Consider the following 14449-nt stretch of genomic DNA (forward strand, 5'->3'; position numbering starts at 1 on the left):
CCCCTTTTCAGGACTTAGCCAGCCTGGGATGGGTAAGAGTGGCTGGTCAGCGTGGATCCGTGTTCCACTTGGTGCCTTCTGTGCCTGGGGGAACACCGGTTTGAGGAACAGGGTGGCCCAGGCTGTGTCTGGGTACGTTTTCCTACTTAACCTGCCAGCTGGAGCATTTCTCACGGCAGGACAGCAGGTCAGGAAATTGGTGTCCCACCAATCAGTGCTTCCTTTTTCTCCCAGGAAACCAGGTGGGGAAGGGTGTGGACACATCAGCCTGGTCCCCACCACCTACCCGGTGGAGAAGTGTGTGTGGAAGGCGATGCCAGTGGCATTGCTCTGGTTTGGCCTCATATTCCTTAGCGACGAGCTTGGACTCAGGGAAGGAGTAGGGAGAGAAAGTGAAGAGACATGTGAACAAAGGTTTAGGAGTTGAATAAGTAGAAATCCAGGCACCAAAGACGGCATGCTTTGCCCGTTATTCACGGTGTGACCTTGTGTAGGTCACTTCTCCACACAGGGAAATGTCTAAGTTTCCTTATCTGTAAAGTCTGGTGGTGATTCTAAATGATTCTCCAAGTCCCTCTCAGCTGTACGGTTCTGTAAATGTAGTAAATATCTATTTGGAGGAGTTCGTCACCAGAACTAAGTGAGCTGCTGTCCCCTTACACCATCCACAATTACTGTTTCTAATGCCTTCTGTCCCAGAGTCCCCTTTGGCTGACATGCCCATCTGGGGGCGCCAGGATTGGGACACAAGGTAGCGAAGGGGTGGGTGGCTTAGAACTTGGTGCTAGGGATGGATTACAAATTGCACCTGCTCTAGGTGAACGGTGCAAGAATGAAATGATAACTGGTTGAATGAATTTCAGGGTTGATGGAACCCAAGAGCCCTGCCCACTCATTCCACTTCCCCCTGCCCCCCACCTTTGTGTTCTGGAGGAGAGAGACCTTGATACGGTCACATGGAGATGTCAGGAGCAGATCCTGGAGTCTGCTGCACTCTCCAGCACTGCCATCTGTCCAGCTAGAGGCGTGGGACCAGACCCTGGCTTTGGGAGGAAATACCTTCCTCTGTGAGCTGGGTGAGGGCAGAGTGGAGAGAGGCTGGTCCCAGGAACAATGTAGGACCCACCACCAAGTTTGCCTGGAGAACCACAGGAAAAGCTGGACCTGCCAGGCTACATCAGGTCACCGGGGTGTCCTTGCTGGTCTACGGGCTCCCTGGCCTCACCACAGGGCTGTAGGTGAGGTGGCTGGACAGGCAAGGGGGGGGGGGGGAGGAGGAGGAGTAGGAGGAAGCGGGGTCCCCAGGACCTCATTCCCTCCCTGGAGGGCAATCATCCAGTATCCAGAGAGAGGCCTTTAGCTACTTCCTCCTCATACCTTAGATGCAGACAGTGATTGTGCGTGGGCATTAGCCTCACTTTTTCACCAACGAAACTCAGTATTTTCCCTCTTTTGCCCCTGGTGGCTTTGAATCCACTGCCCGGGGCTGTGAAGTTGTCTTTCTTTTCATGTTCTACCAAGTGTGTTCTGTCTCCAGTTGAAATTGGTGTGCCCACACAGAGCAAAGAGCCACTGATCCCACACAACCTAACCCCCCTTCTGGGACAGCCAGCCTGTCCCTCAGCAGGCCCACCCCAAATTGCCATGCTTCGATTTGTTCAACAAAATATTTCTCAAGTAACTTCTCTGCATCAGGCACCATTACTCACTGGGGATTTTCTGGGAAACAAAAACAGACATGGTCCCTACCCTCATAGGGCTTATAATTTAGTGTATGTGTGTGTGTGGGGGGTGGGTATTATACCAATATATATATAATTGCAAACTGAGTAGCAAAGGTTCTGGTGCGGCCCAGAAGGTGGGGAATTCTAGGTAGCAGGTGCAAAGACAGGGCAGTATGGCGCGGGATACGGAGGGGTACAGAGAGACACATAGGAGTCTGTCCTGTGAGGCTTCCTTGTGGGGCCAAGGGAAGGACCGGGACCGGGTGCATTTTCCAGTGAGCTCCCTGGCTGCCGGGCGCTTGGAAAAGGTATTTCAGGGGGCTGGAAAGGACACAGAGAAACCAGTCACTGAGGTCTTGGCAAGAGGTGGTCGTTGTGTAGAGGCCCTGGTTAAGGACAGAGGCTCTACACCCTGCTTCCGTCTCTAATACAACCAAGTACCGACGTGATTAAAAAAAAAATCCGGGGCTGCTGGGGGTTCTGCTGACAGAGCAGACATCTTCATCCATCTCTCTGCGAGATGCCTGCCTGAGCCTGGAGCCCGGAGAATCCCATGCGTTCCTCCACTTCAGCACATATGAAAAATCTCAGCTCTGTTTCCCAGCCTGCACGCGCTTACATTTATCCAAGTCAAGTATCATCTGTGGTCCCCCTGCCCATTCCCCGGCCCCTCCTGGGGTTTCTCACCACCTTCCCTGCTTTTACTCCTGAAGTGCTTGAACACTGCCTGCAGTTACACTCCATTTAGACCTTATTTGGATGATAAAATTATGTCTCCTCCCCCCCAAATTGTCTGCTGTAGAATATAGGAGAATAAGGTGGTGGTCTCTCCTGGGGGCTTCCCCCCCTTTTAAGTAATTCTATACCTATCCCCTCCCACACTCATTTGAATTCTCACATTATTATCTCTCTGTGGCTGGCACATCTCAAAAGATGAAAAGCCCGAGAAGAAGGATTGGGGCATGACTTATAGTTTGTTTTAGTACAGAGGCAGCCCGTAATATTCGGGTTCATGGATGGAGCAGCAGACAGGGATGCAGGTGTGTTCGTAGCTGGGGATTCAGGTGTGTATGCTGAAGCATCTACTTGCGTGCCTCGAAGTACCATGTGGCAGGTAAGTTGGTTGTTCTAACCACAATTGTGTTTTCCTAAGCAGGCAGGGATTTATTTGCTCCCGTCTGCGTCCCAGGTACATTTCTGAGAGTTGCCAATGAAGAGCATCATTTTGTACATCTAGAGAGCATTTTATAGATGCACACCCTGCATCTAGCCATATGAGAGCGGTTCAGAACCAACTGGCCCAGGTGATGAGAGCTGGGAAGGGAATCTGCTTCTCTCCTTCGTGCCTCACCTGCGGACCTGACCCTTTGCACTTTTGTGCACCAAACACAGGTCTTGAGGCTGTGAATTTCTAGGGCCTTGGCCTCTTCTGGGTGTGAGAGTGGGGCACTGTGACTCATTTTTGATTTGTAAAACAGACCCATTCTAAAAGGCTGAGCGAGGTGGAGGGGAGAGTTTGGCTAGGCCTGCCAGTTAAAGGATAGGATGCCGGTGGGGGGGATATATACACAGCACATCTGTCAACCCCCCAATCCCACCAGCCAGTTGGACAATTTTTTTTCTTTAATGGCCAGAGGACAGGCCTTGCCGCTCTACAGCTCAGTCCTCTCACTCCTCAGGAGGTGGGGACCTCGCCTGAGCGTCTGATTTCCATTGAAGTCTCTCTGGCTCACCCCCCTCCCCCCACCCCAGCTCGATTCTGTCACTTTAAGTCCAGCCCCTGAGAGATAGCCAATAGGAGCCAAACCATACATCAGTCTCCCAGCCTTAAAGCTACAGTAGGGTTAGTGGGCTCCAAGTCTCTGGTGCCCGAGCCTCCTCCGCGGCTTCCCGTCCCCTCTGCCCGCTGGAGTGTGTGCACGAGTGGGAGCGCTGGGCTGTGCGCGCACGGCTCTCTGCCTCCCTCTCGCCCCGCCACGGCGCTTCCTCCCACTCTGCCTTCTCCCGCTCACTGTGCCCCTGCCCGGACTCGCACCTCGCCTGTGCCCTTCACTCGCTCTTCCGCGTGATTTCCCCGCCGCCTTTCTCTACCAACTGGGAATGCTAAAACAGGACTGATGGACGTGTCAGAACTCTGCATCCCGGACCCCCTCGGCTACCACAACCAGTAGGTGCTCTGTTTCTCGGTCGGTCGGTCGGTCGATCTGTCTGCCCTTCTGCCAGTCCGGCTGCCTCTGTCCTGGGTGTCGCAGTTCTCCTTCCAAGCATTTTTGAAGTGGCAGGAACCCCGGGGGCGCTTGGGGGACGTCGGAGGGGAAAAGCCGCACACTTCCTGGGTTTCCTTCTGGGGCGGGGGTAAACCGCCTCTAACTTTTCCCGCACCCCCTTTTCCAAACCCTTACTTTTAAGTAAGAGCAGCTCTTTCTTGCTCACTCTTTCTCGCTGATCTTCCCCCGAGGCGAGAAAATATTTGAGTTTCTGTGGATTAGGGAGGAGCAGCCCAGAACAGGTGCGGGAATGTCGCAAGGATGTTCTGGCCCGTCTGAGAAAGCCTCCCCCGGGGGGCCCTTTGACTTTAAGATTTATTTCCGTACTGAAGAGCAGAAATGATCCCGGCAAGGGGGCGAAATCGAACGTGCCCCGCGGGTTTGGGAACTGCTGGCGCCCAGCGCTGCCTTGCCGGGCGGTCCCGGTGGGGCGCCCCGAGGGCGCGCACGGGGCGCGGTGGATCCGGGGCGCTCCAGCGGTGTGGGCGGTGCGGCCCCGGGCTCACTGCGTCCCGCACGCCCTGAGAGGGGGATCCCGCATCCTGCCAGGGGTGGGGACAGCCGGCCCGGGGGTGCCGCGGCGGAGGCAAAGTTGGTTCGCGGCTTTGCGGGAGGCTGCGGGCGATTGAACTGGCGGGCGCGATTTCCGTGCCCCGGGGCGGCTTCGCGCTCGCCTTTCGGGATCCCGGGGTTGTCCGAGCGGCGCGGGCGTGGGCAGCGGAGGGGGCTGCGGGACGGGACTCCCACTGGCCCCGGGCTTGGGCGGTGCGCCAAGCGCGCGGAGTGGGCAGGCGGGGACCTGATCCCCCGGAGCGGCGTGTCCAGCCCGGGTTCTCCGGGGTCCTGCTCTGGCCACCCGCGGTTTCCCTCCGCGGGCCCTCCGCGCACTTGCCCCCACCTGCTCGGTACCCGCCCGGCTCTCCCCTCCCGCGCCCCGCGTCCCGCAGCGCTCGCGGCTGGTGTCCCGGCGTCTGCGTGTGGGCGCGCGCAGAGTGGTCCCTCGGAAGTCTTAAAAGAATAATAAAATGGAAACTCTGGGTTCTTCGCGGACCTGCTTAACTTGGTGCTCCTCTTCCTCTTTTTTCTCTGAAGCGAACTAAACTACCAAAGTCAGTGCCCGCTCCGCCATGCTTTCATTTTTGTACCCCATCCCGAGAACCGCGACATCCCTGAAATAAACACACTGGATAATGTGGGGTTCCAGGAAGTGTGCTTAGACCCCTCTTCGCTGCACAGACCGCCTCCACCCCGGTGGACCACGCGGAAGAGAGGAGGCAACTTCACAGCAGTGTCTCCTGTCGATGACCAGACTGTCCCAGTCTCCACGCTGACCTTTTTGGTTCTAGTTTTAGGATTTCCCTGGGCAGTGGGTCCTTTAGGTGCCGCCAGAGTGTCGGAAGACGATGATTTGGGATGGGAGAGGCGAGCAATCTTTAATTACAATGGATTCAGATTTCCATCTGCTTGAAAAGTGTCTCTTCGTTCTCTTTAAAGGTTACACTGATCCCGGGTTATGAGGCCGGTGGGGTGAGGATGGGGGTAGTGCCCGAAGACGCTCCCTCCTCAAGCAGGGGGTGGGAGCCGTCAAAGAAACCTCTGGGTGGGTAAGTGAGGCTGTGAACAATGTTTGATGCTCGTGGGGCATTTCCTCACATAAAATTACCAAGTACGACAAATATTGGATCTTTAAATTATTTAGGCTCCCTCTCTTCAGAGGTGACTTCTTTAGCTGAGCTGGAAATATCTATGTATTTGTCCCTGGCTCGAGTCATAGCCAGTAAATATGAAAATCCGAACGGGGGAAGTACATCCTTTGATTACGTTGACCAGAAAAGCAAGGAGAAATGGAGGGTTTAGCAGCTGGGTAATTCATCGAGGTGACGGCAACCCTGGCTTGAGTTTGAGGAGAAATATGGGCAAAGAGGGAATGTCAGGGAAGCAGAAAGGGGGGATGAGGAAGCCGAGGTCCTGGGTGTCTGGGACGGGTTTGAAGTGGAAATCATTCATGAAGTAAGCCTGACAGTAGTTTGGGCTCCCTAGCCTTCCTGGTTTCTTTGCAAAGAATTCACTTCTCACTCCATGGGGCACCGGAAAAGCCAGAAACATACCCGGCAACTCCACTGAGGAACTAAGGATCCGTGTGAGATGCCATTTCTCAAAGCCCAGGACGTGCTTGCTGGGTGGCAGCCCGAGCATTGGGGAGCTGGCCCCGTGTACAGATGTGTGCCTCTGGGCGAGCGTTTGCATCTGCTGTGGTGCAGGGGCACGGAATTTCCAAGGTCGAGCTTGTGGAGGTCAGAGGCTGGAGTGTAGGGGAGGCATCTTTCTGACCTCAGGCCCCCCCCCCCCCCCCCCCCAGCCACCGCCACCCGGGCTTCATGTCAAGTAGCTTTAGAGCCACTGGTAGCAAAGTAACAAAACTGGGGACTGCATTGTTTGGTGTGTTGGAAGGACAGTAGGGTGAATCCGTTCATTGCCAATAGTGCTGGTGTTTCTCGGGGAACATATGCGTGAGTGGGTTCGTATGCTCTGTACGTGGTTTCCACCCATGTGGCTTAGTCAACATTCCCGGACTTAAGAAAACCCAAGGGCACAGGGACCACAGTTCAGCGAGAAAGAACTCCCCAGCCCTTCTTCTCACTTGCTAACATACAGAGAGCATTTTTAATGCGTTAGTGTTATTCTCACTTTCCCAGGTGAGAAATTAACACACACACACACACACACACACACACACACACAGATACATCATACCTTCATACCTTTCTCTCCTTCATTTTCATTTTCCTGTAGGTGACTCCATTACCATTTCTAATCAATATTTTATGTACATATATAATCAGCCAGGGTAGGAGTGGGTGTGCTGGCCTGCATGTGCCTGTGTACAAATGTGTCTGTGACCCGACTGGCTGGAGACCCTCGGCTTAGAAACCCAGGGAGCAGAGGTGGGGGCGGGGGGGGGGGGTGTTGGCGGGTTGCCTCACCCACCTTCCAATGACCACTTTGCTGTTGTTAAAGAAACAAAGAACAAACTGTCCTGAAGGTAAAATATGTGGGTTCACACGTAGGAAGAAATGCCACATGGTAATTCAGAATCAGTGACCCAGAGAAAAACAAAGGGGAAATTAATTTTTAATGGTACATTTAAAAATAAATCAGAATGAGGACATTAGTCTTGGTTTTCCAAGGGAGGGGCCTTAGGAAATAAACCTGGATGTGCCCGCCACCCTCCTGGAGGTGTGGGCTGCTGTGGGAGAGGATGATGGGGTGATGGGAGGCTGGACTTGTTCAGGTCTGAAGGCAGTGAATTAGGCGGAAACAGGTTGGTGTGGAGGGCCCCAGTCGCAGGGAAGGCCCTTTCCAGCTCAGTGAGATCCTGACATCAACTGGAAATTTCCTCTTGGAGCTTATGATTTCCCCAACTCCATTTTAGGAACAATCCTCTGTTTTACCAAAATTTAAGGAAAAGATGTTTCTTTAAAAATATATGTATGAAGAAACAACCTGACCCACCAAACAGGAACTTTCCTTTCTGTTGATCTGGAGTAATCAATAAATATTCCATTTAGCTTGAGATAGGAGGGACAGAGGGGACTTTCGGGGAAAGTGCTGCCAGGGAGGTGGCCGTGATAGAGATTTCGAGTCACCTCCCTGCCTTTTCAGGGTGGACCCCGGCCCTTGCAACTTTGCCCTGCATGCAGGATTCATGCTCCTGATAACTACCTCTGGCCAACTCGTTTTTTAAAGATAATCTAAACTCATGGAAAAAAGTTTGTCTCCTTCTTTGGTCCTCTGCAAAATGCCTTGTTTCTTTGGAGCACTTGGAACTGGGAAGATCAGCGCGAGTCTAGAAGGCCAAAGGAACGGTGTGTGTGTGTGTGTGTGAGAGAGAGAGAGAGAGAGACTGGGAATGTGTACATTGGGATGGGCCGTGGAGTTGGCTGTGTGAACGAGCCGATTCAGGAGAGAGAATTCAGAAGACAGGCAAGCAGTTACACAAGACACAGGATGCTTTTGACGCAGTTCTGCAGTGCCCTTCTCTAGAACTTGTCTTCCCAGATGCTTGAAGTGGCTTCCCCAACATGACTGAAATTACTTGTGGTTTGAATTTAAGGGGAAGGAATAGCATTATTTAGACCATAATCCAGTCCTTCAAAGTGATGTCCAACCCACACCCTCAGTACCCCATGCCGATGCCTTCCCACACCTACCGGCCATCATCAGTCTCTGTCCATCTCTCCCCAAGTGAGCCCCTCTGCGTGCTCTTCCAGCTTGAGCAGGAGGCCGGCCCAGAATCTGCCAGAACTCCTCACAGCTCCGCTGGGAGCTTCTGTCTTGGGGTCTGGTGGCTCTTGACTGAATGTTCCTGTGGGAGAGCCCAGCATGGCTTGAGTGCTCAACCTCTAATGTCCTCTGCAGCCGCTGTCGTTCCTAGAGGGAGCGTGGGCCCACGAGAGGGCTTTGAGTAAAGAGTCCACGCACCCTGCCAGGAAGCCATCAAGGGTGCGACTCCCTCGTGTTTGCCCTTGAGGCCATTTGCTGATTTCTAGGGATAATCAAAGATCTTTTTCAGCAGTGCAACTGCTGGTGACCCCGGACTGGGCTTCCACTCTGGTGAGTCTTCCTTTCTTGGTCCCAGCAGTCTCGTACCTCCAGGGAGCTGTCAAATTCATGGCCATTCCTCGGAGGAGGAGCCCCTAGGCTTCTGCCGGGCCTGGCGTCCCCTGGCATGGCTGGGGTGGCCTGGGGTGGGATTACACTGTGGTTACCCCATCGGCTGGTGCGGCCTGGTCCCTGTGCAGGGAGGTTGTGGTGTTTATAATTGCAAATGTAATTAGCAGACCAGCTCTGGGGGACTGGGATGCTCAACTTCGGTGTGCATCACGGTGACCCCTGTGATGGCTGGCCGGGCAGATTAACCCTCACTGGTCTGGCCTGTCCCCTGCTTCTGGTGAGGCCGCCGACCTTTCACTGATGATGGCAGAGCGTCCTAGGTAACTGGTGGCAGGGTCAGACTCCTTCCTCAGAGGGGATGTCAGGGCAGTGCGTGGGAGAGGTCCAAAGTTGGCGGGGTTATTTCTTCCCTAGGCCACTGGGCAAGTGATCCTTGCCTCTTGTGACAGGTGACCCTGCATAGCAGGCTGCTCTGGGACGTTGTCTCCCTCACTTTCCTGACAGCACTAGAAGGATGTGCCCAGAAGACTTTGGGTGCATGCTGGTCTGTGGCTCTGGAGGCCTTGTGGGAAAAAGTAGGGCTCCAGACTGGACACATGATGACTTTCAGCGAGTGCCCCTGGGGCTCAGCAGACAGGGGCAGTGACTGCCTGCTGGCTGTCTGTTTCTGCAGGGTATTCCACACAACTGGACGGCCACAGCCAGTCCCACTCAGGACACGTGGGGAGCAGGCCATAGGAGGGCATGGGTTTTAGTTTGGCCCAGAGACCCCCAACCAGCCATCTGACAAAAGACCTCAGAAAACCAGACAAGAAGGGAAACATAGAGCCCCATGGTCTTTTTGGGTTTTTTTTGGCATCTGTCTACCTAGAGCACCTTTCTGTACGGATCAGGATTAGAATAGAAAGGATCTTAACAGCACCTTTATTTATAAAGCAACGGCTTAAGGAAGTGTTGAGCCCTTTCCGATTGCTGTTAAAGCCCCTCTTCTAGAAGCTAACTCTGAACCCCGAAACGCCAAAGGTCGCCTCCGTTCCTAGGGGAGCTCCTACCGTGTGCACACGTGTAAGAGTGTGTTACAGTGGAATTTCCCTTGAACATGGGAGTAACGGGGGGCAAGGGGCTCTGCTGTTTAAACACAGCCCCTGCTGCCTGCCATACCCCTGGCCTGGGCTGAGGTCAGGCTATGGCCACATTCCAGTGGGGGCTGCTGGGCCTTGGGGTTTTTCCATGGAGCGAAAGGGAACTCCATAGGACCCAAGGGCTGGCTGTCCATACAGACAGAGGAGTTTACTCTTGTTAAGAGCTCTCTTCAGTTTTCTGGCCTGGGTAAGGCTGGGCAGACCCCCGAGAGGATGAAAAGGCAGTGCTGTACTCCCTGGAATAACAGATGGCTACGCTCAAAAGAGCATTTGGGCAATTCTGTTCCAGTTTCCCAATTTCCCCTTCTCTTCCTGGATCTAGCCATTGACAGTTGATAGCCTAATGGGTCAAATGTTTTCCTAAACTGAGGAAAGTCATACCCATTGATCAGCCCATGGTGGGACTTTCAATATGGAGTTGGGCAAGGTGAAAATAAATCTCCTGGCTAAATGTCTTAAATTCAGAGTTATATGAGCTTGAGTTAAAATTAACCCCAAACAAAAGTTTTCCTGCCGATTAGAGGCATAATTTTTTTCATCCTTACTTTGCTGTGCTTTTTAACTATACACATTTTTAGTCCCCGAAGAGCCTCTCCGCCCCCCGCCTTTAAGTTTCTCTCTTCTGTTCCTTAGGACTTTAAAATATTCTATTCAACATTGTCATTCAGTGTCCCCGGGATTGAGCCTTTTCTGGGAATGGTTTTCTGGATAATGTTATTTTATTTTCAATGTCATTTCATCCAGAGGTCAAAAGGCAGTTAAACAAACTCCGACAAGGTTTTGTTTTTATCTTCTGGTTTCAGATGTGATCAATTTTCATTTAAAACTATATCAGGGTCTTCTCCTGCCAGTGACGGCAACAGTCAGCCTCATGCCTGGCTGTCTGTGTTTACTGAGACGCTGCATTGAAAACTGTATGGATGTGAAGTGGCCAATTAGAGTCAAGCTTTTCCTCGCTAAGTGTTATTTTAACTTAGCCCTTTTTTTTTTTATTGAGTTAACTTGAATTCATAAATTATTTTTTGTTTTCTTGTTAAGTTTTAAACTGTTACTGTATTTAGATTCACGTTTTAGGTATTTTCACTGGGTTCCTAGTTTTTTTAAAAAAGATACCTGGAAAAGGGGTTTTGCGAGTCACAGGTCTTTCTGTGTTCTTGGTTTCCGAAGGGCAGAGAACAAGGAAGTACAGAGGGCAATGCTGTAGGGCAGGGTGGAGGGTGTGGAGAGCTGATGTTTTTTAGAGGAGATCTCTCTCGTGTCTTACAGCGGAACATATTCCTTTGTCTTTACTTATTTTTTCCCTCTATTTTCATTCCAACTTGCAGTGCTTTGCCCTCTGCCCTTTTATCTCTCTCCGATCGTATACGTTCCAGGGAAGGAGTGCAGGTTCCACGCGTCTGTCTGTCTCTACCTCCGTGAGCGTGTGCACATGTGCGTCTGTGCGTGCAGGAGTGTGTGGGTGTGTTCGTGCTGTTTTCAGGTGCTAAACATGATTACTCAGGGGATGTCCCAAAGTGGAACACCCTGTTGTCCACCCTGTTCCAATTCGGCCCTCAATACCTTTATCCACTGTCAGTCTTCTGCTCTCATGTTTTGGGAGAGACCGCAAGAAGGGTAAAGACCTCCTGTTCACAGGAAAATTCCAGGGTAGTGGTGTCTATTAACATGGGAAACAAGGCGGTAGGGACTGGAGGTGTGGGTGAGGGTATCGGGAAGCTCTAAACTTTTTTCAGAACCAATTTTTATATCTCTCATCTCCTCTTCCTAGCGCTTTGAGCTCGAGTTTGGGATCTTGGTGATGCAGAGTGAATGAGCTGGTGTATGCTTTTGTTTTTGCCTCCCTAATCGATCAGCAGAAAACATTCCTTTTTGATGGTGAAACATCCCCTCAGCACACACGCAGAGTGCGGCATTTATCCTTTGCCTTTTCTCCTCACTCTTTGTCATCTGTCTCTTGGGTGTGTTGACATTGTCTACCTAAGCAGTCAAGCTAACAAGCTTTGGCAGAAAGAACACTGCTTTTACAGAAATAATAGCAATAACGCGATGGTTGCAATAATTATGACAACGGTAATAACAGCTTGCAGCTTTTTCTTCCCCAAAAGCGCAAAGCAATTCTCATAACGGGTTTTCTCATAGTAACTGGGTGAGGGTTGCTGTGTGTTGCCTCCAAACGTGAAATGTTTTCCTGCAAACAAAAACATGCAAAGGCTTCTGGTTTGCATGTCTACATTGATTCAGGAGCTAAAACTGCCTGGTCTCTGAAATATGAACAGACGGGTAGAGGAGAATACAGTGTTAGGCACATGGTCCCCCTGAGAAATGCTGGGTATGTTGCCTTTGAACTGGGAAGGGAGAAGCATTTTCTTGCAAGGGACGCTGTGTCAGGTCTGACCCCACTGCCACGAGCTTCTGAGGCTCACGCCACCCTCTGCCTCTCGGTCCCCCCACCTTCCTCGGTTCTTCTGGCCGCGACCTCAGGAGGGGTTTTAGACCAAAGGCACACAGAGGCCAAGGGGGTTATGGCTTGGTGCATGTGAATAGATGGGAAGAGAACTGCGTGGAGAGAGGGAGAGTCACCTCGCCACCCTTGATCGCCTTCCTGGCCATTCAGCTTCTCTGAGGCTGTCGTTCCCTGCTCCTGGGCACCTCGACCTGCCCTCTGGAGGCAGAGATTAGAGGGGGAGGGCACCAGGGAACTGACCCTCTGGATCCCTGTGACCCCTCTCGTGACTCCCCATGCCGACTCCCAGACCCAGACCGGCTCATCTGCACACTCTGCTCATCTGTGCATTACTTTTGAAATCGGTGCTGCCTTTGTTATGTCCTCTCTCATTCCTTCTGCTGCTGCTGCCTCTTCTTTTTTATATGTGTGCCTTGGAAATAGAAGGCAGCCTAATATACCTGCCTAATACACCAGCATAGTATAATAGGAAGTGCCTAATAAACCAGGGTCCCACAGCTGTCTCTCTCTCTCTCTCTCGTCCTCTCTCTCTCTCTCTCTCTCTCTCTATATATATATATATATATTTTTTTTTTTTTTACTTTAGTATTCTTACTCATGTTCTTACTCAATTTTTTTTTCTTGGAAAACAAAACAAACTCAAAGCTCTGGGCTTTGGGTTATTAATTGATTATTAACTGATTTAACAAACAAAAAACATCCTACCCCCGAGGAATCCCAGCAAGAGTCTGGCTGTGCCGCTCAGGTCAAGAGCTGCCTTTTCCTCTCAGTCGGTGAGAAACGTTATAGCTTCAATTCCCTCGTTGGACCCTGAGTAAAAAATTAATTCATGAATAATAAAAACCAATCAGTCTTGTTGAGTTTAAGAAGGATTAGGAGAAAGGGTGTTTTTTCTTACAGAGAACATTTGGAATCTGCATGTCATTGTCACGACTGTTCCGAGTAGCTTGAGCGGGCCTTTCTTCACAGCAAATGAGCTATTTATTATCCCAAGGTGTAGCACATCTTTCTCAGTTGTAAGGCCAACTTACTGAAGATTATTAAGGGTTTCCCACCCACTTCTCTCCCACAATCCCATACCCCAAACCCCATGATAATTCATTGGCATTAAGACAGTTTCCTGTGTAAGTGTCATGTAACCAAATAGCAACAGAGCTGGCATTACATTATGAATAAGCCTGTTTGTGGATGCAATGGAGTCCTTCTTGGTTTCCCTCCCCTTTCTCTCCCTGGGGGAAGTAATTGACCAGGAATTTACATGCCTTTGCAGGAACTACAGGCATTAGACTGGTAGATACTCTTTTTAGTTTCCATTAATAGTATCTACCTCCCAGGGTTGTTGTGAAGACTAAACAGGTAATTTACAAGTGTTGGGCACATAGTGGGTGTACTAATTTTGATGTTATCTTTTGGAAGTGGCTTTTCATTCCTTTGACATAACCTCACAGTGATAGTCCTTGGCAGTGAGATTGGGGTGCTTGGACTGATTATTTGTTTGATGCGATCAATGTGGCTTGGGTTTCCATATGTAACACAAGGGGATTAGGGAGGGAATTATGGTATGGAACTGGACGATGAATAGGAAATATTCTCTTAATGAATTTCTGAATCCTCCAACCTGTGGGTAGAATTGCCCAATAAGATATAGGATATCCGGTGAGATTTGGATATTAGATAAACAACAAATAATTTTTTAGCGTAAGTACGGTCCATGCAGTATTTGCTCAATCTGGCAACCCTACCCATGGGTGTTTTTCTTAAATTGGTCGGATTAAAAAATCCATCTCCTTATTTTTTTCCCTTTTGACAAAGGCCAAGAGAACAATTGTATGTTTAGTTTTCTTTCAAATTGTTTTTTAAATGTCTGTCTTTAACATTTTGCCCACATTAACTTGTTAGGTTGGCCACATCACATTAGAAGTTAGTGGGAACAAGTAGTGTCCATCATCCAGATGTATTGATAGAGTTGCAATTAGGTAAGTAAATCTGCAGAATGGGTCTCCTAACATAGCACCCAGAGCTACTGAATTTTGCTTTAAGGAGGAACAGGGTAAGCAGCGTCTTTTTGGAAACCTGCCTCTTCATGTTTCCCCGACAAGCAGGTTGAGGGGCTGGGCTGCTAGAACCTGAGATCCTGGCAACTGGAAGCTATCCTTGCTGCACTTGGATGCCAAAATC

At 50.8% G+C, this 14449-nt stretch overlaps 1 protein-coding gene across 2 annotated transcripts in view; it reads left to right on the plus strand.

Annotated features, from left to right (window-relative positions):
• The window catches only part of ESRRB (estrogen related receptor beta), a 234572-nt gene that overhangs the window by 119501 nt on the left and 100622 nt on the right, over nucleotides 1-14449 (plus strand). The window contains exon 1 of one of the 2 annotated variants that reach the window (XM_042943871.1): nucleotides 3587-3891. The exons of the other annotated variant lie outside the window; for it this stretch is intronic. Within the exon in view, the coding sequence (XP_042799805.1) occupies nucleotides 3842-3891 (50 nt within the window). The 5' untranslated portion in view covers nucleotides 3587-3841. Of the gene's footprint in view, nucleotides 1-3586; nucleotides 3892-14449 lie in introns of those variants that run through there. 2 annotated transcript variants of the gene reach the window in all.

This window comes from Panthera leo, chromosome B3 (assembly GCF_018350215.1).
Source record: "Panthera leo isolate Ple1 chromosome B3, P.leo_Ple1_pat1.1, whole genome shotgun sequence".
In the NCBI taxonomy this organism is placed as follows: domain Eukaryota; kingdom Metazoa; phylum Chordata; class Mammalia; order Carnivora; family Felidae; genus Panthera; species Panthera leo.